Source organism: Artibeus jamaicensis, unplaced genomic scaffold (assembly GCF_021234435.1).
Source record: "Artibeus jamaicensis isolate MK-2021 breed Jamaican fruit bat unplaced genomic scaffold, CSHL_Jam_final scaffold_847, whole genome shotgun sequence".
NCBI lineage: Eukaryota > Metazoa > Chordata > Mammalia > Chiroptera > Phyllostomidae > Artibeus > Artibeus jamaicensis.
Window position 1 is genome coordinate 1,718,926 of NW_026522057.1, and position 25,728 is coordinate 1,744,653.

At 53.8% G+C, this 25,728-nt stretch overlaps 1 protein-coding gene across 2 annotated transcripts in view; it reads right to left on the reverse strand.

Annotated features, from left to right (window-relative positions):
- The window catches only part of RNF220 (ring finger protein 220), a 222,399-nt gene that overhangs the window by 29,028 nt on the left and 167,643 nt on the right, over positions 1 to 25,728 (reverse strand). For both annotated transcript variants that reach the window (XM_037149258.2, XM_037149257.2), the window contains exon 2: positions 6,550 to 6,682. In XM_037149258.2, the coding sequence (XP_037005153.1) occupies positions 6,550 to 6,682 (133 nt within the window). The remainder of the gene's footprint in view (positions 1 to 6,549; positions 6,683 to 25,728) is intronic.

Below are 25,728 nucleotides of genomic sequence, written 5' to 3' on the forward strand. Positions count from 1 at the left end.
ACTGACATCGCCATTGTGCCAGGTGCTGTGCCTGGACCTTCAAACACAGAACCGAGGCATCCACTGTATAACGTCGTTCTCACCGGACCCCTGGGCTAAGTTCTGAGTATTATTTCAGCAGGATCCGGTTGGAACAGAAAAGGAAAGACCGAACAATTACTGTGCGCCCACCACGTTTGGCAGGCACGGGCTAGACAGTTTATACCTGTTATCTTTTACCTTCACAGAAACTTCACACAGCACACTAAGGGAGGTTAAGTGACACCTCTCTGTTCACACAGGCCGGATTTGAATTCGCGTCTGATGGACTCCCAGGTGCTGCTTTTCTTCGGCCCACCCTGCCTCCTGGTGACGCTCAGGGAAGAGGACGGAGGGCGCAGCTCTGAGATCTTTTTCTCCCTGTGCTTTGGCAAGGGGCTGATAGAGTTTACTCTTTTGATGAGTAGAAATTGGGACACGGAGATGTAATGTTCAGTCTTCCTTTCCCAATCCTGTGGATCTTTTCCTGGCGATTCTCTTCCCTTTCCCTGGCTTCACTTGGTACTGCCCTGGACTTCTTCTCTCTCTGAGCCTGCACCCCCCCCCCACCTTTCCTCTTGTTACCTGGTCGCCTCCAAGTGCGCGTGGTCCCCAAGAGACCAGAGTCTGGCAAAGGGCCTGCCTTGGAGAGGAGAGGGCTGAGCCCCAGAGCCGCAGGCGGCCAGCCTCTCCCCCAGCCCACCCAGTCGGCTCTGCCTTCTGTCCCTCCCTGTCTCCACAGCCCGCCCCCAACGATTTCCTCCCTTGCTCAGTCACTCGCTGCCTAGTGATCCATGGGTTTTAAATTATAACTGGGACCCAGGAAACGCGTTCCTAAGTACAATATTCATGGGCTGGGCTGACACTTTTAATTAAGGTGATTTACACTGAATTATCCTTGGAAATAAAGAAATGGTGCGCTGCTGGGGAATAAACCATCATCACCAGCCGCCTTTGTAAGTTATACTTCGTTTTAATCTATTTGGGGAATTGTTTATCTAGTTCATTACCCAACCAAACACCGAGGCCGGCCTTAAATAAGGCTTAAGTGGGGGTGGGGGCACTGCCACCTCCACACCCCGCCTCTCCTCCAGAGTCGCCCAGCCTGCCTCTGGCTCTTTCTGGCCCTTTTAAAGCGCTGACCAGAGAGCTAGCTTCTCAGCCTAGAGGCCAGTACTCTATTCGAAGTGGCTCAGGAAGCCTCCCAGGAAAGGTGTCTGAGCTCAGGCCCGGCCAGGCCTCACTCTCAGCTTTCTGCAGCCCATCCACGGCCAAGTCCTTTTCGTCTGGGTGGAAACTGCTGTCCGGGGGCCACAGAGAAGTCTGGGGCAGCCCCTCCTCCCACCTGCCCTTCAGTCTTCTGCTCTCATCAATGTTTCTGCCTATCAGTTCACATCCAGTCTCCACCCCATCACTATCCAAAAGCCATCTTAGCTCAGCAAGCCCTGTCCATCATCTCCTTCCCTCAGATGTTTGCTTCTCTGCCATTGCTACCCTTCCTGACACCCGAGGCAGAGAGCTCTTTCTAGTAAGTATCCAACAAGTCTGCTAAGTTCTCTTGCTTCTGCCTCCACCGGTCTCTTATCATTTGCTCTTCCCACTGCCGCTGCTGCTGTGCTAGGTCAGCCTCATCACCCGCCCCTTGGACCAGCCCAGCCTGCTCACTCTCCCGCTGCTTCTCCCTCCAACTCATGCCCCGCACTGGCCTGCAGAGTGGTTCTGCTACAGCTCAGTCCCTCAAACGCGTCCTCCAGCTCACCAGTGTCCTAATTCCCTTACCTCCAGGACAACCCTGTGGCACGGAAGGCCCTCCACTGTGTCCTCAGTCTAGCTTTGTCCTCCTTGTTCTAACTAGCTGAGTCCTGGGGTCTAAGGGAATCCCGTGCAGGACTGAAAGGGGAAAGAGAGAGGATGGGTGAGGGAGGGTGTGCACTTTTACATTCTGATCTCCAGTGTAAAAGTGCTTTGGAAAGTGTAAGTCTTTGCCAGCGGGAGCTCTGACCCTTCTTCCTGCGGGTGTCTGGGTGTCCATGTGCCTCTCCGGGTGTGTGAGCACATCTGTGGGTGTTAGAATGGGGATGTGTGTGAGTGCCTGTTCATCATGTACACATGTTTGCACCTACATCTGTGGAAAGCAGCCAGCCCTGGTCTAGGGGCTGGAAGGTCCCTAATTCTCTGTGAGTCCCCCAGGATGTCTACAATAGCGGCTTGCTTGCAGGGGAGGGTCCAGAGGGAGACGGACAGCACGACACCAGGCCCACCTGAAGAGCTCCTAGGGGAGCAACCACCGGGGTGGAGGGACTGTCTCCTGGGTGATGCAGACCCAGGCTGAAGGAGTGGAGGGAGGGCAGCAGTGGCAAAGGCAGGGTAAGAGAGGAAAGGGAACAGCTGGAGAGAAGAGAAGGAAGAAGGGAGGGGAGCATGGAGCGGAGGGGAAGTGCTGGGGAGGCGGCCTCTAGCCATGAGCCACGGGTGGGGGATGCCCTCGTTTGGGTTCTACCCTCCCGCGGGACTCAGTTTCTTCATCTGTCAAATGGCTGGTAGAGGGCCACTCTCAGCTCAGGGAGCTGAGGGCCAGGAGAGGAGGAGAGAGCCAGGTGCCACGTTTCTTCCAACCCCCTCTGCCCTCCTCCCGCCTCCCTGAGAGCGGGCAGGGGCGGGGCAAGGGCAGCCAAGGCTGGGGCCCTCCCCGCGCTAGCCCGCGGGGAGCTGACACGCTCCTAGGGAATTTATCACGCACCCAATTACAATGTTAATTGGCAAGTTCCTGAAATCAATTAATTCGCAAATTTTTTCCAATTAAAAATCCAGATAAATCACGAGGGCGGCGGCGGGCCGGTCCAGCCTGCGGTCCGGTGGGCGCAGCGGCCGCGGGGAGGGGAGAGAGGACGGCGAGGGCGGGGGCGGCGGGCGCGGCTGCCCTTGAACGCCTTTGCCGGCCGCTCGGACTGTCAGCGCGCCGGGCTCGGCGGGGCCGAGACAGATAAAACCATCGACCCGTCGCCGCCAGCGCTTCGGCTTTATCGATCCGACGGGAATTTCACTTGCTGTGCAGATCCCGCTGTCCGGCTGTCAGACATCGGGTGGGGGGGGGTGGGCGTCCAGGGGTTGGGGGTGCGGGGCTGGGCTGGGCCTGGACGGGAGGGGCACGGAAGTGGGGGAGGCAGCACCTAGACGTGAGAAGCGGCGCAGATGGGGGGCTCTGGGCAGGGAAACGGCCCGGAGAAAGGGTGTGGAGGTAGGCGAGGTGGCGGAGGAGGGTCCCGTGCAGGGTCGCGGGTGGGGGCGGAAGGGGAAGGTCTCGGGCAGAAGTCCTGGGCAGTGCGGGGGTGGCGCCACGGGGACCAGGCCGTAGTGGGGATCCCACTGAGGAGTCCAAGAGAACTGGGGCGCCCACTCTCCGGGCCCTTACGGGTGCACTGCTTATTTAAAAATGGCATTTTAAAAAATGTTTGTTGATTTTAGAGAGAGAGGGAGAGAAACATCAATCATTTGCCTCTCATACACACCCCTTCTGGGGAATCAAACCTGAAACCTAGGCAGGGGCCCTGATGGGAACCCAACGCCCAGCCTTTTGATGTGTGGGATGGCGTTCAGACCAACCGAGAGCCACCTGGTCGGGGCAGGAGAGCACTGCTTCCAGGAGGCCCTGCAGACCCTCCCTCTCTGCCTCTATTGACCCTCCGTTGAGGGCAAGTCCCCCCTGGGAGGAAGTTACCCAGAAACCCTGCTGCACAGCCAAGGTGTGGAACTCAACTGCAGAAGGGTGTTTCTTTCATTGGCTGCCCCACCCAGGCTAGTCCCAGGAGTGTGTGTGTGTGTGTGTGTGTGTGTGTGTGTGTGTGAAGAGCATGGGCACTGCAGTCAGACTGCGTGAGTGTAAATCTAATCTTAACCACTTTACTAGCTGTGCAGCCTTAGAGAAGTCACTTCACCTCTCTGTACCTCAGTTTCCCCATCTGTAAAATGGAGTCAATAATTATTACCTGCCCCAAGAGAGTTGTGAAGATTAAATAAACTGACGCAACGCAATGGCACTTTACACTCTGGCACACGGTGAGCATTCCACGGGGTGATTATTACTCTCGTTAGTACAGTCTTCTGTGGTAGTTTGAAGTGCTCCCCAGATTCTTTGATGCTCTCCCCTTCAAGGGGTAGAGCTTATAGTCTTATTCTTTCCTCTCAAGGGTGGGCTGGACTTGGTGGCTTGCTTCAAAAGAACAGTAGAATTTTGGGGAGAAACCGTGAACAACTTCCGAGACTGGGTCACAAAAGGCCACGTGGCTTTCTCCTTAGTCTCTCTCTGGTCACTTCCTCTGGGGGAAGTCAGCTGCCCTGTCACAGGGAAACTCAGTGGCCCAGTGGAGAACCCTGAGGCCTCCTGCCAACAGCCACGTGAGTGAGCCATCTGGGGAAGGACCCTGCAGTCCCCATCAGACCTCCAGATGGCTGCGGCCTTGGCTGACACCTTCACTGCAGCTTCACGAGAACCCAGAGCCAGAAGCCGCAACTACCCACAGCTACCCCGCTAAGCCCGTTCCTGGACTGGCCCACAGAAACTGTGAGATAATAAAGGTTGTTTCAAGCTGCTTGGTTTGGGTCTAACATAGCAATAGATAAGTAATGGATCTTCTTTCAAAATTCAGCTTGGGCCTCACCTCCCTCAGGAGGTCTTCTCTGCTCCGTGTGGGGTTGGGGGGGTTGTTGCCTCATCTATTCCCCCCCCCCCCCGACAGCTCCAGCACCTCCCACAGAGAAGTCTCTGCCCGTCAGGGTTTCTACTGCCTGGTTCTGCTGACTCCCACGCAGGAATGGCGGGGCCACTCCCGATGCTCCTGGGGATCCCCTGCACCCCGCCCGGGGGATTGGCTGAGAGCGTAGCAGGAAGGAGGCTCGGTCTAGTTTGATGACTTAAACTGAACTGGCGGGGCAGGCTGTTCCCCGGATTGTATTTCCCAAAGGTGGCTGTAGCCATATCTCCTCCCACTGCTCATGCTCTTCTATAACATGAGTTTGCCTTCCGCCCATCAAAAGGTGGGGTGGTGCCCTTGCTGATGTAACTCAGTGGATTGAGCGCGGGCCTGTGAACCAAAGGATCGAGGTTCGATTCCCAGTCAGGGCACATGTCTGGGTTGCAGGCCAGTTCCCAGCAGGGGATGCACGAAACGCAACCATACATTGATGTTTCTCTCCCTCTCACCTTCCCTTCCCCTCTAAAGATAAATAAATAAAATCTTAAAAAGAAAAGGTGGGGTGAATGCCCCTTCCCTTTGAACCTGGGCGGGCTGATACCACCTTGACCAATAGAGTACAGCAGAAGTGACATTGAGTGATTTCTGAGGCTAGGTTATAAAAACTGACCCAGCCCTGGCCAGGTGGCTCAGTTGGTTGGATCATCATCCCATACATGAAAGGGCTGCAGGTTCAATTCCCGGTCAGGGCACATACCTAGGTTGTGGGTTTGATCCCAGGTCTGGGCATGAGCGGGAGGCAGCCAATCAACGTTTCTCTCTCACATTGATGATTCCCTCTCAATTTCTCTCTTGTGTCTCTCTCTCAAATCAATAAACATATCCTCAGGTGAGGATTAAAAAATAAAAAATGACCCAGCTTCCATATATCATTGGTTACAACATTTGTTTTAGAGCTTTAAGCTACCATTTAAGAAGTCCAACTACCCCAAAGCTGCCATGATATGAGAAAGCCTGGGCCACATGGAGGAGCTGTGTGTAGGTGCTTCGGTCACAGCCCCTGCTGACGTTCCAGATGACAGCCAACAACAGCCTTACGTGTGAGTCACAGAGCTTCCAGACGCTCCCAGCTCCCAGCTATCGCGTCCTCCCCAGCCTTAGACATCCTGCAGTGGATACGAGTCACCTGCTCTGTGCTCTGCCTGGATTCTTCACTCCACAGATTCCATGAACATAATGAAATGGTTGCTTTACACTGCTAAGATTGAGGTAAACTGGTACACCCCTCCTCTGCTTTATTTAATAACCTGGCTCCTCCGCCAGGCCACCAGGGGGCTCCGCTCAGTCCTTTGGACATAGACAGGGGAGCGCGAAACGGTGGGGGGCCGGCCTGGACTCGTCCTCCGGGCCGTCGCCTCTCAGACCTGGAGATTCATGGAGAAGGCAGCGTTTACCCCCCTGGATGGCAGCACCAGGCTGCACTTCCGGTGGGGCTACCAGGCCTGGTCCCTGTGGCCCTCACCCTGCCCTGGGGCGCAGCGTGGCAGTGCAGGGGCTGTGGAGTGGCTTATCCCCCTCTAGCTCCTCCTGTGCCCTTTTGAGACTGTGGCCTCAAGAGGGGTCGCTCTCTTCCCATCTCCACAAGCAGAGCAAGAAGAGGAAGGCAGCACTATTCAGCTGGTGGATCTGAAGACTGAAAGCGGACTGGAGGAGAGCGGCATCGGGGCCTCGTCTTCCACCTAGAGGCTGGGTGCGGGCCTGGCGGCTCTTCCTGGGACCTGGCAGCTAGAATCCTGAGTGGAATCCTCCGGCAGGCCAGCTCCCCTGTTGGGTGGCTTACCTGGCGGGCAGTTGGGCCAGGTGTTCCAGTTCTTGCTCCATATGCTCCTGCAACTCACTGGGTCTCAGCAGGACCTGGCAGATGGGGCAAATAGGGGCCTGGCTGTCAAACAAGGCTGCTGCCTTTTTCTTACCTGGTGAGGGAAGAAGAACAGACAGAAATATAAGCTGGGCTGGTCTGCAGAGGAAACCTGGTGTCCCAATCCTCCAACCCAAGGCTGCCGATGCCTCCCAGGGCTACTTGGCTTCAAGGAAAGTGAGCCTGAGGGTCTCAGAGACCGTGAGGGTCACTCCTTTTTGCAGCCCCAGAGGCTGTAGCCGTGAACACCCCTCTCAGAAATCCATCAGGACACAATCGATGCCCCAGGCCAGCGATTTTCAACCGGTGTGCTGCAAGAATTTTTAAAATGTGTAATACCTGACTGCTTAGTCAGGGGCACTGACCTCTTTTCCTTAGACTGTCAAATAACAGAATGACAACAGCCAACACAAGCATTGCCATCGGTGTGCATGAATAAAAATTACACCTATTTTGGCGCAGTCAAATTGGCAAAAAATATCTTTTTGGTGTGCCACAGACTTTTAGTAATTAGTTTATGTGTGTTGTGAGATTAAAAAGGTTGAAAATCACTGCTCCGGGCCATCACACCTCGTTCCCTTCACTTCACACAGGTTAGTGAAGGTCTTGGTTCAATCACACCATCGTCACCCAGAACACCCAGTGCCCTCCCTGCCTCTCCTTTCCCCTTAGAGCTTCCTCGCTCCCCTGAATCTGGAGAAGGAAGGAAAGAGGGAGGAAGGAGATCCTTTCCTGCAGTCACTCCACAAACACCGTCTGCTCTCTACTCTGAGCAGTGGGACAGACCACATGCAGATCTGGTCCCTGCCCCAGAGGCCCTCATGGTGAGGCGGGAAAGGCTGGAAGGGACCCAGGAGAATGCCATCTTTTAGGGTAGTTCTCTGTCCCAGTTCCTCGCTTTTCCGTGGGGTTTTTTCTTTCCACAGCCTCTTCTTTCCTTGTTTTGCCTGCTGGACAGTCTTGTTCCTTCTGGGCCCTGATTCCAACTGGTGCCCTGTTGCCTCCAGAATCTGTCACTCTCCCCTGGATCCCCCCGTGTTCTCCAGACCCCTATATCCCAATGCCTTTGGAAGTCGATGCCTGGATGTCCCAAGAGAATCTGAAACTCAACCATCCCAAATGACGTTTTCAGGTTCTTCCCCCTTCCCAGACCTGCTTCCTCTCCAGCAGTGCCCATCCCAGTCAATGACACCTGCATTCACCTCGCCACCAAAGCCAGTAACATTCGCCTCTATGCCCACGTTTATTTCACCACTAAGTCTCGTCCATTCTCACCTTCAGTACTCCTGGAATCTGTGTTCCCCCTGGTTAGGCTGTGCCACCTCTCACTGGGGTAAATCTCACTGGCCTCTGTGGATCTCACAGATTCTGGGCTCTCCCCCTTCACAATGTCCTTCAAACCGCGTGCTCCCAATACTCAAGCGCATGTAAGTACAGCGCTGGCAATACTGTACCACCTTGGGTGCTGGCTGAGAGCCTAAACCTGTCCCCCCTCTGTCCCTGTTGGTAACCAGAACACACCATGCTGGGAAGGAGCCTGCAGGTTGCCCGGCACAGCCCTGGGGCTGCCTAGACCCCCTCCCGTGCCACTTTCCCCAGCCAGCGCTCCCCTGGCCTCTGCTCGTTGGCATAAGGCGGAGGAGCCCTATTTATGTGGAAGCACCCTGCCTGTCCGTGGGAAGCCTGGCGGCTGCAGAAAGGACTCTGAGCTGCAGAAAGGACTCCGAGCTTCAGCCCGGACCTTTCTCCCTGCTTCTTCTGCCCACTGGTGCCCAGGGACGGTCAAAATCAGTTTTCAGAGAGATGAAGGCCATGCCGGTGATGATCAAGATGCTTTCTTGAGCAGGGTTGCCAGATGAAAAATGTAAGATGCCTAGTTAAATACAAATTTCAGATAAATAGTGAAATAGTTTTTAGTGTATGTCCCGAATGTTGCATGGAACATACTTAGACTAAAAGTTATTTATCGTTTTTCTAAAAGTCCAATTTGCCCGAATGCCTGTCTTTTCATTTGTGAAATCCAGCAGCCCCAGGCCTGAGGGAGCTTTCGGTTCAGGCTGAACACAGGAACTCACCTCCCTTCGACACAGACTGAGGATGATCACGGCTCTCCTGCGTGCTTACAGGAAGGAGTAACTCACTCTGGATGTGTGTCTTGAGGAGTGGAAACAAGAAGCCTTAACCAATGTAGTGAAATTCAAGTTGTGACTTAGAAGTGTTCCGGGCAGAGAATGGGAGCACAGGAGGGAGTGAATGAATGAATGGGTCGTGAGCTGCCTGCGAGCAGGGAGCCGTTTCTTATCCATAGTTATATCTACAGACACTTGGAAACAGACCCAACACAGACCAGGTGCTTGGTGATGAAGCAAGGGAGAGGAGAAGCGGGAGGGAGGGAGGGAGGGAGGGAGGGAGGGACGAAGAGCAGGTCGCCCAGAAGTCAGATGACCTTTGCAGAGCTGGGAGGTCAGGCTTGGAGGCTTCGCTTTCGTCAGGGTGAGGTGGGAAAGCCTCTGGTCTGTGTGGCTAGGTCTCTGAGGAGGGCAAAGGGCCCTACTGCTCATGTGCCTTGGTGGCTGTACCTCAGATGCTCAGGGGACAGTCGGCAAGCAGCTCTGAGTAAAAGAGGCAGGTGTAGCCCTGGTCTGAAAGTGAGGAGGTGAGGATATATATTTTTTATCCTCATCCAAGTTTTTTTCCCCACTGTTTTTAGAGAGAGAAAAAGGGAGGGAGAGACATAACGATGTGAGAGAGAAGCACTGACCGGTTGCTTCTGCATGCACCTGGACCAGGGATCACATGCGCCCAGACGTGGGATTGAACCCTCAACCTTTTGGCTACAGGATGGTGCTCCAACCAACAAAGCCACACTGGCCAGGGCAGGAGATGAGGGTTTGACTCTGAGCTCTGCCTTGAACTGCACTGAGCCAGAGGCTCTCAGAGGTGAGTGAGACCTTAGACAGCCTCCAGGTCATCATCTTTATTTTACAGATGGGACAACTGAGGCTCCGAGCTGAGTGGGGACTTCTGTACTTGGCTTTTGATCTCATTGCCTCATTTATTTATAAATTCGGCAAACATTTATTGAACGATTATTCTACTTCAGGGATGGATATTATTCTAGGAGGAACCAGGGGAAAGGTGAATAGGGGAGAGTTGACAAGGCTGTTGAAACAAATCACCGAGGCAAAGCCTGGGATTAAGGAGGGAATTCGTAAAAGAGGAGACAGGAGAAAGGAGGGTCCAAGGCCTAGGGTCCGAGCCAAGGTGAAAATATGAGTCGGTGTCCCCTCTTAGCCTGGGACCCCAACTCTGGCTCTCGGGGCTCCTTAGAGCCCGGCTCTGCCCCTCCGAGCCCGGCACCGGGCTTCAGCAGTCCCATGTCCCTGGTCTCAGTTCGTCCGTCTGGCTGCCGCAGAGATCTGCGTTTCTGCAACTAAAGCCGGAGTCATTTTCCCTGTTGAGACAATGGGCCCGCTTCCTGGCTCCCAGCTTCAGGAGCAGCCTTGACAGGGATCCGTGGAGGAGCCCCGCAGCCTGCGTCCACCGTCCTGCCCCGCTTTCTCAGGGGCTGGAGTGGCAGGTGTCAGCGTGACCGTGGGCCTCCTGCTTCCCCTCCCCCGCTGTGTTCCCTATAATTTTATATTGAGACCTGTGGTCATGACGTGGGTTTTACTGCACTAACGACATGGCCTGCCCAGGTTTAATGACAAAATCCATACTCTGGCCCTGGGCCTGCTCCTCGTTTGCATAATTCCCAGAATACAGCTCCCTGAAGCTTTTGACCTGGGCCATTACAGTGGCCATAAAATGGGCCATAAAACTGCTGGGGATGGCCAGAGGAGGGGGCTGTGGTCTTGTGGGGGTGGGAATGAAGTCCTCAACCCCCTACTTGTCTTAGGCCTGGGAGGAGGCATCCTCTGGCTGTTCCCTTCCACGGTTCCCAGTATCTGGGAGCCCATCTCAGGCTGAAGGGGCCTCCAGGAGTCCTTAGCCCAGGTACCCATCTGATGCAGGGACCCTTTCTCCAGCACCACTGCCAGCATCACAGGTGGGCAGACTGAGCCCACCAGGCTCAGGCTGTCAGAAAGCATCTTCCCCTGGAGCATCCCTCACTTCTGCCCTGGCCCCCCATCCCATAGCTGGCCAAGGCCTTTGACACAGGTGGGTCCAGGTCATTTGAGCCTAGGTTGAATCTTGTCCCTCCTCCGGAGGCCTAGTTACCTTGGGAGGTCAGAAGCCAGTCTGTGCAGCACGGTGGGGAGACATGGGATGCACGAGGGGATGGGGACAGGGACTGGGACGGGCTGTCAGTGCTAAAGATGATGAATGGGGGAGGTGAGGCGGGAGGCCCAGTGTTATCGGCAGAGGATGGCAGGTGCGGGCGCTCGCCGCTCCTGCTAATCCCCGGGCGCTGCCTCAGCCCTTGCACTGATAACGAGGAAATGGGACTGACAACAATTTTTAGCTGAGAGATTCTTCACCAAAATGCCAGGCGGCCCGAGGTCTGACAGCGCCTGATTGAGTGTGTGAGTGTGTGGGGGGAACGCCCGCAGCCCCCTCCCCTCCTATGCAAAGATGGATCGTTCATTCTGCCTCCCGTCCACATTCATTACCGCACCGCCCTCCCGCCACCCCGGTTCCCACAGAACCTGCCACCTCCACTTCTCTGCCTGCCACAGGTATCCCCTGAAGCAAGAGGAGGGTGGGGAGCAGCGGGAGCCCCCAGACCCTACTCTCAGTCTTAGGTAGGGCATTTCAAGGTCAAAGAGCCGAGAGGTGACTGGAAGGTCACGGCTGAGAGACAGGTCCAGCCTGGAAGCTCCCTAGCTGTGTGGCCTCCTGAGGGTCTCTTTCCCTTTTTAGCTGCTGAAATACCTTCCCCACTGGAAAACGAGAGGTTTCAACAGGAAGTCACTGACTGTGAGTGTGATGGGAGATACAGGCAGCTGTGGAGAGAGGAGAGGTCAGGCCGCGTAGCCCTTTCCTTTCCTGGGCCAGGCTCTGGCCAGTAGAGCCCTCAAGCCTCGGAACAAGGCCTCGGGTACCTGGGGTCCCAGATCAGCCCTCTGCTGCCCCCCTCTGTCGGGAACTGCTGACCATTGGGAGCAGGGACTCCAGGGCTGACACAGCTGCTGCTTCTAGGCCGTCCTCCACAGGGAGGCCTAGTGCAGACTGGACCCTGGAGGACGGGGGTCTCATCCAAAGGGAAGGCCCTTCCTAGGTCACTAACTCATGTCTGGCCCTGCGACTCCCCACCATACGATAGCCTCTCCGGCTTGGCCTCTTTGGTTTTATCCCGGATAGTTAGTTGCCTGTGGTTCCATTCTCGCCCCTCTGCTTGTTCTGGCAGCAAATCCCAGCGACATGATCTTTCCTCTACAGACCCCAAGAGGCAGGACCTGGCTGCTGGTGTCTGACTGAAGAAGGAGCTTGATTAAAGTGGAGGTGAGGGTTGACTTTAATGACGCATGGCAACAGAGGCTAGGACTTTTAAGGGTATGTGGGTGTGTCTACGTGTGTGTTTGTGTACACACATGAGTGTGTGTCCTGCTCTTCCTCTCCCTGTACCCCCACCAAAAGGGCTCCCATTTCCTAGTGATGAAGACACAGGAGAGCCTTTGAGCAACATTCGGTAGAGTGACCTCTTACTAGCTATGAGAACTTGAGCAAATCACAATGCTTCTGAGCTTTAGTTTCTTCTTGTGTGAAACAGGGATCAAAATCATTAACTCCTAGGACGTTAGTGGACATCCAGTTACATCAAGGCTGTGTAGGAGGGATGAGTCATTATTATTTCTAGGTGGACAGTTTATTCGTGTCTGTATTTACCCCGTCCTGATACCAGCCTGACCTTGCCCTGCATCTGGTATGTGGCCTCCTTCCCTGCTACGATCAAGGCTGTACAGGGCTCACTAGGTACTTTGGCCCTTCTGGCCTCCATGAAGTTCCTTCTTCTTATCCATCAATACTCATGTATCTATTTATTGGTTTGCATGTCAATATATCCATCCATCCATCGATTTATCCATAATCATAATTGCTTATTGAATGCTATTCTGTGTTAGGCTGTGGGTTTAGTGCTGCACATATTTCATCTCATTTAATCCTTACAACAGTCCTGTGAGGTTAGGTGTTATTATTATTACTTTTTAACAACACATCTCTTAAAATTTTATTTATTTATTTATTTATTTATTTATTTATTTATAGACAGAGGGTAAGAGAGAAAGAGAGGGAGAGAAATATCAATGCGTAGTTGCCTCTCACACATCCCCTACTGGGGACCTGGCCTACAACCCAGGTATGTGCCCTGACTGGGAATCGAACCAGTGACCCTTTGGTTTGCAGCCTGCACTCAATCCACCACGCAGGGTAAGGTTAGGTATTATTATTTCTATCATGCCGATGAGGAAAATGGAGCTCAGAACAATGATGTGAGGGAGGCAGAAGGTTCAGAGTAGAGAGTCAAATCCAGGTGTTTCTGACTCCAAAAACTAGGGCTCTTTGCCATGGGACATACCCAGTTCCCTGCCTACCCATCCGCTCACCTGGGAATGCTTCACTAACATCGAATGAATGCCAGTGGAACACTGATGACGGGTCTGCTGGGACAAATGCTATGCACGAGCGAATAAGACAGACACACTGTCTGCCCTCGGGAAGTTTAGGACCTACCTGTGGAAGGACCTACCTGCATTAAACACATGTCCCTAGGGGAGACTCAGAAAAAGGGAAATACGCAGAACTTGGGAGCACACCATCCAGTATGGGAGGTGAAGGAAGTGATGGTTAAGCAAAGGCTTGAAGGATGCGTGGGAACCAGTCAGGCGATGACTGTGAAGAAGTGGTGCCCTAGACCGAAAACGGCACGTGGAGGGTGCAGAAGGGAGAAGGCCTAAGTGAAGAGCTGAAAGAGCTCAGTGTGGCTGGTGCAGAGAGAGTGAGTGGCAGAGTGTGGAGATATGATAGAGAGGCCAGATTCTGGAGGGTTTAAAAACTACATACACTTTTTTTTTTTAAAACAAATTTAAATATTAAATATCTTAGAGGGAAGGGGGGAAGGAGAGAAACAAATCCTCCACACCAGCCAGGGCACATTACGGACTTTTTAAAACCATACAAGTGAGAAGGCATTGAAGAGTTTTAAGCATGGGAGTGGCATATCGGACTTGCATTTTGGGGGAAATTTTTTTTTTTGAAAAATGTTAGTATAAGTCATGAACTACATCATCCCTTCTGTATAGGGATTTAAGACCCAATGAGAAATGTTAAATAAAAGCCACAAAGGAATCCAGAGAAGAGTTATGCCTTGACCCTCTAACTGTGAAAGCAATCAGAAAGAGCAGGAAGTTGGAAAATGAAAAGCAAGATGGAAGATTGGTTGTCTCTTTTGATGGGAGTGAGTGTTACTTTTAAGCAACTAGTAAGAATGTGATACAGTTGGAAAGATTAGATTACGGTAACACTTTGGAAGGTCCAGTACAGCAGCTTAAAATCATCAGAATCCATTAAAATGATGAATCAGTCACCTAGGAGGATGATTGTATTCGTTTTCTATTGCTGTGTAACAATGTGCCACCTAGTAGCTTACACCAACACATGCTTTTTACCTTGCAGTTTCGTAACATAAACATTTAGCACAGAGTGACCTCCGCTCGGAGGTCATACAGGCTGAGGTCAAGATGGTGGCCGGGCTGGGTGCTTATCTAGAGGGTCTGGGAAAGAGTATGAATCCAGGCTCATTTGGATGTTGGCAGAATTCAGTTCCTTGCAGCCGAAGGACTGAAGTCTCATTTCTTGCTAGCGGTCATCTGGGGTTTACTCCCTGCTTCTAGAAGCCAACACATTCCTTCTCACATGGCCCCCTCAGAGCACTGAGTCCTTCTCATACTTGAAATCTCTCTGGAGAGGGGAAGGGAGGAAGAAAGAAAGGGAAACAGCAATGTGTGAGAGAAACAGTGATCTGTTGCCTCTCGCACGCACCCTACTGGGGACCTGGTCTACAACCCAGGCATGTGCCCTGACTGGGAATCAAACTGGCGACCTTTTGGTTTGCAGGTCGGATTTCAGTCCGCTGAGCCACACCAGCCAGGGTTCTCTCTGACTTCTTACTCTGGCCAGACTGGCATTTTAAAAGGATCATTCTAACTGCAAATGCAGGAAGGCTGTTTAGGAGGTTATCTCACTAACTCAGGTGAGACATAACGCTGACTAGTCTCGGCATGGTCATGATGCCGGAGATACCAGAAGCAGGTGGACTGGATATGGGGATAAAGGACAGAAAGGAGGCAAAGACGACTTCAAGGTTTTTGGCTTGTGCAACTGCTACATGGTAGACTATTTACTGGCTTGTGGAACAAGAGAATGAGCAGGAGGCTTGATAAGGAAGAAAATGAGTTTGGCTTTGGATATACTTAGTTTGAGGAACTAAGACAGGTTAAGACCTGCATGTGAAAATGCTAAGTAGGCACCATACGTAAGCCAGGGCTAGACTTATAGGACTGGAGACACCGGCTTAGAGATCAGAACTGAAGTTCACTGCTGCCTCCTCTGTGACTAGAACAAGCCATATGGTGAATATCCAGTATGCACTTATTGAATGAATAAAGGAATGACGGTAAGAGTAGGTGAGATCACCTTGGGGAGAGAGTGTACAGTAAGCAGAGGCTGGAACAGAACCCTAAGTAACTCTAACAGGTGGAAGAAGTTTAAGTCATCGAAGACTAAGAAGGATCAGCCAAGGAGAGGATGAGAACAAACGTGATGTCATTGAAGCCAAACGGGGAAGAATTCCAGGGAATGGGGCAATGTTACGGACGGGGCCACTTGCTGCTGAGAGGTGAAGAAAAGAAAGCATGAAAAGCGTCCCGTCCACCCGTGGTCTCCACAGCACAACTACCCCCCACTTCATCTATTCTTCGTCCATCCAAACACCTAATTACTCATCTGCTGTCCCCTCTCACTCGTCCCTTTCCTCCCTCTCTTCTCTCCAGAAAACTGTGATTGGCGCCTCTGCTGAGTGTGGGACAGGAAGGGTTAACAGGCTGACAGACGGCATTTTTTACCTTCAGTCAATATGAACAAGGCCCCAAGACTATGATTCCAAACATCTGGATTTCATCAATATGTGATCTGTCATCGTATATTGGCATTCCCCAGTCCCCGCGCCAGAGCAATGCGGCTGGTTTTATTAATACGTCAAATACATTATCCGTGTAATACACTTGTCTGGCTGGGGCCTCCCGCTGGGGCGGGGCGGCGGATTTGAATGTATGATGAATCAGTTTGCATTACATGTTCGTAAGTCATCATTTGTCAGGATTAATAGGCATCCCTGGTCGAGGAGGTGGGGGTGGGGTGGGCAGAGGAGGGATGTGTATTTAGCTGTGGCCCACACTCATCTGCCAGTGCCCAGAGACGCCCTGGGAACAGCTGTGCACCCTCCTGCCCAGACACGGCAGTAGCTGGTGCTTCAGAGGTAGAGGTGACGTTTTTAGCAGTTCCAGAGTCACTTGCAACCAAACAGGCCTATTTGTCTCTGCTTTGGGCTTGGCAAGCAACCAAAAGGGATATGGCAGGGACCATTTACACAAGCTGGCTAACTCCTACTCATGCTCTCGGACTCAGAATTTCTTCTTCTGGGGAGCGTTTCCTGGTTTCCCCAGACTGCACCATGTGCCTCCTTTGTGCCTCTTGCGCTACCTCTAGTCACAGGACATTATAATGGCCTATTTTGAGTCTGTCACCCTCTTTAGACCATACATGTCCTGAGGGCAAGGAGTGAGTCGTTTACTGCTGTAGCCCGGGCACCCAGCAGAAGGCACAGCCCGAAGTACTAGAATAGTGCTGTAGTAGTAAAAGTAGAAATCAGTAAATATTCCTTGGATGAATGAATAATGACCGCTGACCTTGCTAACCACCTGCCCCACCCCGAAGATGCAGACGCTAGCAGGGAGGTGTCGTGGGTTTTTCTCTGATTCCTCCTCCGCTCCCTGACCCTGGTCTGGTCATCTGCCTTACCAGATATGCTCTTCTTTGCTTCCTCCTCTTCCTTCCATAGAACATGTGCAGACCCCTCACACAGCTCCATGTAATGTATATGCTCAGATATAATACACAGGGTGACTGGTTCATGCCCACAAGCCTTTGCCCTTTTCCATTCCCCCCCCCCCCGCTCGGCTGGCAGAAGCTCAGGTCGGCGGTGCCCACTCCACATGGCATCCTGCTAGCTCCAGGTTCCTGTGAAGCCAGAACCTGGCTGGTGCCCTGACCCCTATGGTGACAGATGCTATTTACTGCCCCCAGCAACACAGGGGGCCTAGACTGAGTTGGATGTGGTTCCTGGGTGGCCAATGGAGAACAGCTGCAAGACGGGCAGGCAGAGGTCAGCCTGTGTGGACAGGTTTAGGCTCAGACTTGGGCTTGAGCTGGAGCCAAGGGCTCTGGGCCAAGGCACCGTCAAACTCACTGAATCTTGGCCACGGAACCTGAACCCTTAGCCCCAGGAGCTTTTGCTCCTAAACCAACCTGTTTAGGGGTTTCGAGGGTCACAGTATTTCACACCGCTGACCTTGGCTATCCCCAACACAACAGCAGCCCCTCTCTCCTCTTGTGGAGCTACAACTCAGTTCCCCTCCTCCCTCAGCTAATAACTTCCAGACAGTGTGCCCTGGGCTGGGTCAGGCCGGCGAGCGCTCTGGGTGAGCGGGGCAGGTGGAGTTCCCCTGGAGTGGGCTTCACAAATGGCAGAGAAGGGCCCAGTTCAGGAAACTAGCCACAGATGGACAAGTACACATGTCCTTTCAAATGTTGACATAGGTGCCCGAGTGGGCATTGGCAGACACAGGTGCTCAGACAACTGTGGGTATTTTTTCACCTCTAGGTAAACACACCTGAGCACCATGTATACACGCAAACACAGCCTGAGTATACCTGTATCCTCCTGCCAGCTCGCCCACACACTCCCCTCTCCCCTGGTGCCTTCCTTGCCATGCAGCCAAAATGCTTGGACTGTACTGTTTAAAGTAAAGTAAATCCAAGTGTGCTTTACCCCCTGCTGGCTCTGACTATGGGCTTATAAAAACGAAGTGGAACCTCCACAGCTGTGGGCAATAAATCGCGAACCTCGAAGGAGGGCAGTGTTACCTGCTTTCTAGGCTGGCGGGTGGAACTCGGGGCACTGATGACAAGTGCCTGCAGCGCTGGACGGCAGGGGGCCAGCTGCTAGGCTCCGGGCACTGCCTGCTAGCCCAGCCCAGGCCGGCAGTCTCCAACAGACCTAAGGGGTCAACAGACCCGGAGCCCTAGGGGGTGAGCCCGGACCAGGAGAGGAGCAGAGAGAAGTTGAGGAAGAGAAAGGCTGGGGTGGGCAGAGTGAGCAAGACAGCCACGTGCTGCTAAGGCTGAGGGGAGCCCTTGCATCTGGAGATCAATTAGCATCAATTACTGACTTCATTTAATTGTCGTCCAAGATGAATTTGTCATTTTTAGCTGGGAATTAATGGGAGACCTTCACCTCTCCCTGGCAACAGCCGTGGAGCCAACAGTGGTCACCTCAGCCTCCTAGGAGCCCTGAATCCTGCTTGGGGCTGGGGCCAGGCGGGGGGCAGTCAGCTAGCGGGGCTTCTGTTCCCCGGGCATGCTCTGGCCTGCCCCGCGCCCAGCTGGCCTGGCCAGCGGGAGCCCAGGGCCAAGGTGGGGGCTGTGGGCCCTGCATAGCAGCCCTTTGCAGCCTCTGGCTTCAGCCAGAAATTAATTTGCTGGGCTGAGCATGTTTACCTTTTCCCAGCACAGGCGAGACAGTAAACAGCAGACCAGCGGCTGAAATTGAATTGATAACTGCATCAACGTGCCAGATAACGCCTAAAATAATACGCCGATAAGGAAATTCGATTTGATTTGCTGCTGCGCATCAGATTGGCCCCATCTGTAGCTGCCTGTAATCATTTTCAATTGCGTTGGGAAACCTTATTTGTCCTTAAATATTTCTGTCATTTTTCATTGCTGGCGACAGATCCTCGGGCAGGTGGCAGGGGTGTGCTGCTTCTGTGGGCGCAGGGCGGCGGCCCAAGGAGGAGGGGTGCCCTGGACTCGCAGGGAAGGAGGCCGGGAGCAGGCAGCCGGGCGGTGACAGCTGTTCCTCCAATCAATCACGCTGTCGACAGGGAGGGACGACTGGCTGGCAGAAATTGAGTTTGCCTCACAGGGGACGATTGAGCAAATTAATAGCCCATTAGCCAAGCAGTGACCTGAGAAATGAAGGTGCAGGGGTTCCTGCTCACTCAGGCCGGCCGGGGTGGGGCAGGGCAGGAGGGTCTGGGGAGGGGAGATCCAGGGAGGAGTCTTTGAAGAGGAGGGAGGGACATGCGGATGGGATGGGGAACACGCGTGTGGGAGTGGAGGGCGAAAGAGCAGAGATGTGAAGTTGGGGGTGGTAGGGCAGAGATGCAGACAGGCTAGGAGAGATGCTGGGGAAGGGAGGGGCCAGAGCAGCTCCACCTATGTCTCTTTACCATTCTCCCATCATGCCCTGTGGGAATGAACACCACAGCCGCAAACTCTTCTCCATCCTAGGTCCCTAGATACTCCCTTCACTTTCTTAGCTTTCCCCCAAACCTGCACATCTGGAGACACCACGCCCTGTAGAACTCTCCAGTGCAGGCTGTTTACACTCCCAGCCCCAGGTCCCTCGGGCCAGGAGGTAGGGTCAGTATCTCCCTTGGTGCTCACTGCTGCTCCCAGACCACTGCTCTCCACCCTGTGGGCCTGAGGCCAAGCACCACCCTGCATCCCCACCACGGCAACTCTCCATTCTCCACACTCACTGCGGGCTTTGACACTCACCTGTCCACCCCGAACCTCATCACTACTGCCCTGATCTCAACTCCTATTATTTTCCCCTGTTCCATTTCTTCCTGGAGGACCCTGTCAACAACCCGAACTGCTCTGTGACAGGCTCCCTCGGCCCCAAGCTCTCTCATGGCCTGCACCCATTTTACTTGCTCCTCACTCTATTCTCCCATCTCCCAAGAGGCCACTCACTCATGGATTCTAGCCTGCACGCCAGGGCGCGTCACGTCATCCCTCTCTTGCCAACACACTCTGCCTTGTTGCCCCTTTTGCCTTTTCTACAATCCAGCTATTCTCCTTTTTATCTGACACGTAGGCAGTTGAATGCAGCTGGAGCAAAGCACAAAAGCACGAAGATACGCACTGATAAGAATTCATAGTGCCCAATCTCACCCCTACTAAGCAACCCTTTTACATGCCCTTCCTTGGTCAGCTCCGTCTCCTCTTCCCCACAGAGACAATTCAATAATATTTTACTGTCTTGAGTCCCCTCCACAGCTTCTGCCCCCCACCCCTCTCACGAGGTGGTTTGTTTCCTACATCACAGAAATTTGCAGTTCTTAGGCATGAATTCCCTCAACTTCTGGATCCACACTTGTCTTCTTTTTTCTTCCTCTGATCTCAGTGGAAGAGGAACTTGCCCTCTCCTGTTTTAACTTAATCCCTTGTGCTGTACTCAGGATGCCTTCCTATCTATGTTCCCTGGGAAAGCGGTTGTGGCCCCCTCCTCTCCTGCATCCCCTCTTTTCTCCTCCTGCTTCGCTCTATCAGCATAAACATGCTAGAGTCCCTTCCGCCACCCCAGCATCAACAACTCATCCCTCCCTTCCACGTGGCACCTGATAGCTAATGGCCTTTCCTTTCCTTTTTGCCTAAGATGCTCCCAAGAGTCTGCCTTGCTGACCTCACTCCTTCATCTCCTGAACACTTCTCAACTCAACTGCGATCTGGTTTTCTCAACCCACCGCTCGACGCTCCCTCCAACCGCTCTCAATTAGATCCCCGATGCTCACCAAACGGCTACTCCGGCTATATTCATTTATTTGTTAATTCAATAAATGTTTATTGTCTCCCATGTATGAGGCACTACACCAAGATCTAAGGATGCGATGGAATCTATTTCTTTCTGGAGCTTACAAAGTAAGAAGCAATAAAATAATCAACAAAAATTGTGGAACTGCAGTTGTGCTGGAGGGAGGCAGACGGTGCAGTGGGACCCTATATGATGGAGCAGGCCCTGCTCCGAGGGGTCCTGGGAGGGGCCCCTGAGGATCGGACACAGGCTGAAATGTGGTGGATGAGGAGGAGGTGACTAGACGAGGAGGAAGGGAAGTGGTGACCTTGATCAAATGCTCGCTCTGTGCCAACCACGGCACTAGTCAGCCCCCGCTGCATAAATGAAGCAGAGGCATGCACGGTTTCTGTGGCTCGCCTACGGCGGCCTGGCGAGGGGCAGTGCTAGGCTGGGCAACACCACAGCCCACGCTCTTAACTCCTCATTCGAGGAACCTTGTGTCTATCTACTCCTCTCCCCACACACTCTGTGCTTGAGCTCTGCTCTGGGTTCACTCCCTCAATTCGCACCTCCAGTCCTGACCCACCTGAGTCGCTGTGTGCCAGGTGCCCTACTCAGATGCCCAGCACGCAGGCTCTTTAAGTTGAACTTGCCTGAAATGGGACTTACACATCTCTAACCTGTCTTCCTCCTGCTTTCTCTATTTCAGTGAATGGTACCACCATGCACAGTCCTCCCTAAATTGGCAATCTGGATTCTTAGCCTTTCCTCAGGTCCCTACATCCAGTCAGTCAACATCTTAGCTGTTTTTACCTCCCAAGCATCCTCAGAACCAGCTTCTTTCTCCACACCCTGGTTCAGGCGTCAACATCTCCAGTCTCTCCTATTAAGTCTCCTAACAACATCTCTCTCCCCTCTAATCCATTTCAATCTTGACAGCCAAAAGGATCTTCCCCAAATACAAATCGGGTCCTATCAGTCACTCAAGACCTTTCTCGGCTTCCAAAGCCCACAGCATAAACACTAAACTCATCATACAAGCCCCTCTCCGACCTCACGTCCCCTCTGGCGATGCTGTGAGCTATGGCTGCACAAGACCTTCCTCTTCACTTAGCATTCTCACGGCCAGTAACGGCCATGACACCCAGCTCCCCATGGCCAGCTTGTAACTCCTAGGACTGTACCAGGCAAGGCTTCCTCTTCAAAGCCTGCTCTAATAGTTAATTACTCTATTTTTCACCTATGTTTCCTCTATGTCTATATCTCTTATTGCACTCATCATATAATCTTGCAATTAATTGTTTATCCAACTGCTTCACCTCGTAGTCTCTCGGCTCCTTGAGCGCAGGGAGGTTATCAGACTCACTCAGGCCCTGACTCAGGGTCTGGCACAGAGTGGGTAGTAGTGACGGTTCCGTAAGTCGGTGGCCATGCTGATGTGAGGAAGGGACCACAGGAGAAGGCCCGGAAAGAGAGCACGATGGCAGAGGGTGGGTGGTCAGGTGTGGGGTGAGAGAAGTGGGGGTAGGGGAAGGAAGGCAATCGGGGTGAAGTCGAGAATTCCTTTTGCTTGAGTGAAAGCTGGCTTCACAGTCAGCGGGAGGCAGGGGCTCCGAGGGTTTCAACGGTAGAGGCCCTGCAGAGACAGAGGCCGTTGCAGAAAATCGCACATGTTCCCCGTCCTGGTGAGACGGGGACAGGTGGTGAGCCCCACGCGGACACACCTGGACGGTAACATCCCGTGCCCAGAAACACTGACCCACGACATAGCCGCCGGGACAGCCACGTGCCCACAGAGGCTCCCCAGCAGCCGCCCCCGTCACAGAGCCCTGCCGGCCCAGCACCCCGCCCGGAACCCCGGCTGCTCTCTCTCCCTCTCGCTCAGCAATTCCCTACCCGAGAAAGCTCTAAGGGCTTCAATTACCGGCGCGTGGGATTTAGTGCCCTGGGCTTCTCTGACTGGAGGAGATTTATTTGAAGGTTTAGTGTCGTGGAGAATTCACGTCTTCACTCCCAGGAGCCCAGCTTCCGTCCTGAGCCCCTAAATCAGGAACCAAGATGGGCTATTGTCACTTACCGCATTAGCCTCGTTAGCGGACCAGGAGGGCTGATTAATGGCAATGCACACACAGCCACCCTGCTCGCTGGCCGCTCTGCCTCTGTGTGTGACCTGGGGAGGGGGTGGGGAGTGGCCGAGCCTGCTCCAGGAGTCTGGGCTGGAGCTCAGCACCACTGCCAGGCGGGGAAATCCCTGCGGCCCTTCCAGATCTGGGGACAGTTCAGAGATGAGTGAGCCCAGCCAGAGAGAGCCCAGCTGGAGGCCTCAGGGCCTGACTCCTGAAAGGGCAAGAAAGCAGGAGAGTATGAGGGGGCTGGTTCTAGGAAGAGGCCCAAAGCATATGTCTATGTGTACGAGAGAGATGTGTGTGTGTGGTGCGGGGTGGAAGGGAGGAAGCGGGGCATGTGTGTGTGTGTACGTGTGGGTGAAGCATGGAGAGAGGTGCGGATGTGTTTATCTCATTTCCCAAACAGCCTTTGAGTGCTTGCTACGAGCCCAGTGACATTCTAAGAGCTGGAGATGCAACACTGGAGAAGAAGGACAGGGGGCCCCGGAAAAGTGGAGGTGTGTATGTGAGAGAAATAGGTATGAGTAAGAGTGGGAGAAAGAGAAAGAAGTGTGTGGAAGAGAAATAAAAAAGCGTGGCTGAGAGAGATGTGTGACTCCAGAAGGGCGAGAGAGAGGCCTGCCCCTGGGAGCAGGAGAGGAGGCAAGGCAGGTGGAAGGAGCCGCCGAGAGCTGTCGGTGTGCACTAGGGTGTGCGCATGTGTGTGACAGTGGGTGTGCAGGGGGACGAGAGGAAGGGGTTATGACAGAGATGTGGTGTGAGTGAGAGAGTGAGAGGTGTGCACGGCGAGAAGAGAGGAAAAGTGTGGAGGAGCAGGAGGCGTGTGACAGAGGTTCCTCTGTGTGTGAGAGGCGGGGGGGCATGCATGTGTGTGTGTGTGTGTGTGTGTGGTGACAGAGGGGGTATGTTCTGTGACGGAGAGAGGACGGACCACGTGCGTGAGAGGCACTGTGTATGTGAGGGGAGAGATGGGGAGAAAGAGGAGAATGAATTTGTGTTTTCCCTCTTTTTCGTCTTTGCGAATCTCCTCTCCACGTCCCTTTTGTCCCCCAAAGTTTTGGAGTCAGGCTAACCCGGGTTTGGATTTCGGTTTTGGGACTTCATTCATTTATGTGTCCATTCATTCACCAAATTGTACTGAACACCTGCTAGCTTTTACCTTCCCGGACCTCATTTTTCTCACCTTTAAAATGGAGAGTAAAAGGGCGGGTATGATAACGCAGTGATGCGACTTATTAAAATGCCTTCTGAGCACACGGAGTGAGGGGCTAGATTCGCCCTGGCACGATGCCCGCTGTGGGGTCCAAGAAATGGCAGCCCCTGCAGAGCCGGGGCCGGCCCTCCTGCCAGTCCCGTCTTCTCATCGTCTCTCCTTTTCCCGTCTCCCTTACCTTTCTCTCCCCCTCTCTCGCCCCATCTCAATCACAGCTGAGCCCTAGTATCAATTATTAGAACCAATCGACTGTTTAGACTCTGATGTTTTAACTAATCACCACTAATAGCAACCACAATCGTCTAGTTTTCAGGCAAGCCCTTCTCATGGCTGAGGGCAGACCAGAGCGGGGCTGCGGTGGTAACCGGATCTGGGAATGACGCGAGGGGAGGTGACTGCGGTGGGAGAGAGGCTCCTCTCCCCTCCCCGGCGGCCCCCAGCCAGCCGCCTACAGCCCCGGGGCCCTTTGGGCCGGCCAGTCACCGGAGTCTCCAGCAACTGCCGCCGCGGACCGGAAACAGCCCAGCGGCTCCCCTTCCCTGAATTGCTTTTCTCTTACTGTAATTCCTAAAAGTCTGCTTCGGGGAAGAGTCGTTTAGACATGGGTTCAAACCCCGCCTCCTTGGGGGGCGCTGGATGGATGTTGGGACGGGAAGATGGACCCTGCGCATTCCGGCTGCGGGCTTGAGTGAAGAGGGTGGAAAAGCGGCTGCACACGGAGAAAATGCCAGGCTCTGTGTGTGACCGGAGCTCTGGCGCCTCCGAGGACACCCGCTCGCTTGTCCTGCCTTCTTCATGTCGGAGCCTCAGAGCCGCAGCCCGCACGCAGCCCTGCCCCACCCTACACCTGGTCCAGCCTCGCTGGGGAAGCCAGACCCCCAGAACTCAGGGATGCCAGCTTCTGGGCGGAGGCCAGGCGGGGCGGGACCACAGGGTCCCGAGGTCCCGGAGGGGGTGGCCTAGGTGCTCATGGTCAGTAGGTGTCGCTGTGGCTCCAGCGTTGGGAGGGGGTGTCGGGCAGGAGGCCCCGGAGCAGGCTCAGGTGCAGGGTGCTCCGTGACCTTCCCTGCCACCCCCTTCTCCTGTCCCACCCCCTCCTCAGGCTTCCAGCCAAGAAAACTTCCCCAGTGCTTTTCAAACTTCAAGTGAACACTCACGGGTTTGTGTCAAAATGCAGGTTCCCATCGGGTAGTTGCTGTTGCATTTCCGCGGAGCTCCTAGGGGAATGCTGCTGGTCTGTGGGACACCCTTTCAGTAGCAGGGTCCTCGCCCCGCTGGATTCCCAGCGCGGGACGCTGACTCTGCTCCCTTCCAAAGCCGATCCTCACCGTCCCACCCGTTTCCTCAGTAAAGCTCCCAGACCAGAGGCCTTGGGTAACTATTAGGGATCCCCTCTTTTTTGAAGATGGGCTCAGCTAGACCAGCACAAAGCAGGCAGTTTCTAGGGAAGCTCTGAAGCCAAACCAACCCCAGTGCCCTGAGCCAACCCAGCCCTACCTCCTAGCTCAAATCTTAAACTTCGATGTAAACCTGAATGTGATGCTAATTCCCCCAGATAGCCCCAGTTCCCACTTTCAGAGCTATGTCGGGATGCCGACTTCAGCCCAACTCTTGTGTCTCCCAAAGTTCAACCCTTGGGCAATCAAGTGCTTCAGTCCTGCCCCAAGACTTAATGCCCCTCAGCCTCTCTGGTAACCTTCCTTGTTCTCTGCCATTCTTTCTGCTCGGTACCAGCCTGACCAGGACGGTGGGGCAGGAGGACCTGGGACACATGCCCCATTAAACTCATCTTGGCCTCAGCCAGGGAACTCAGGCATTTGCCCCGGGCAGGGGGGAAGTGATCTGGCAGTCTAGTTAACAGCGGGAGTTCCCACACTCTTCCTGGAAGTGCCCTTTCT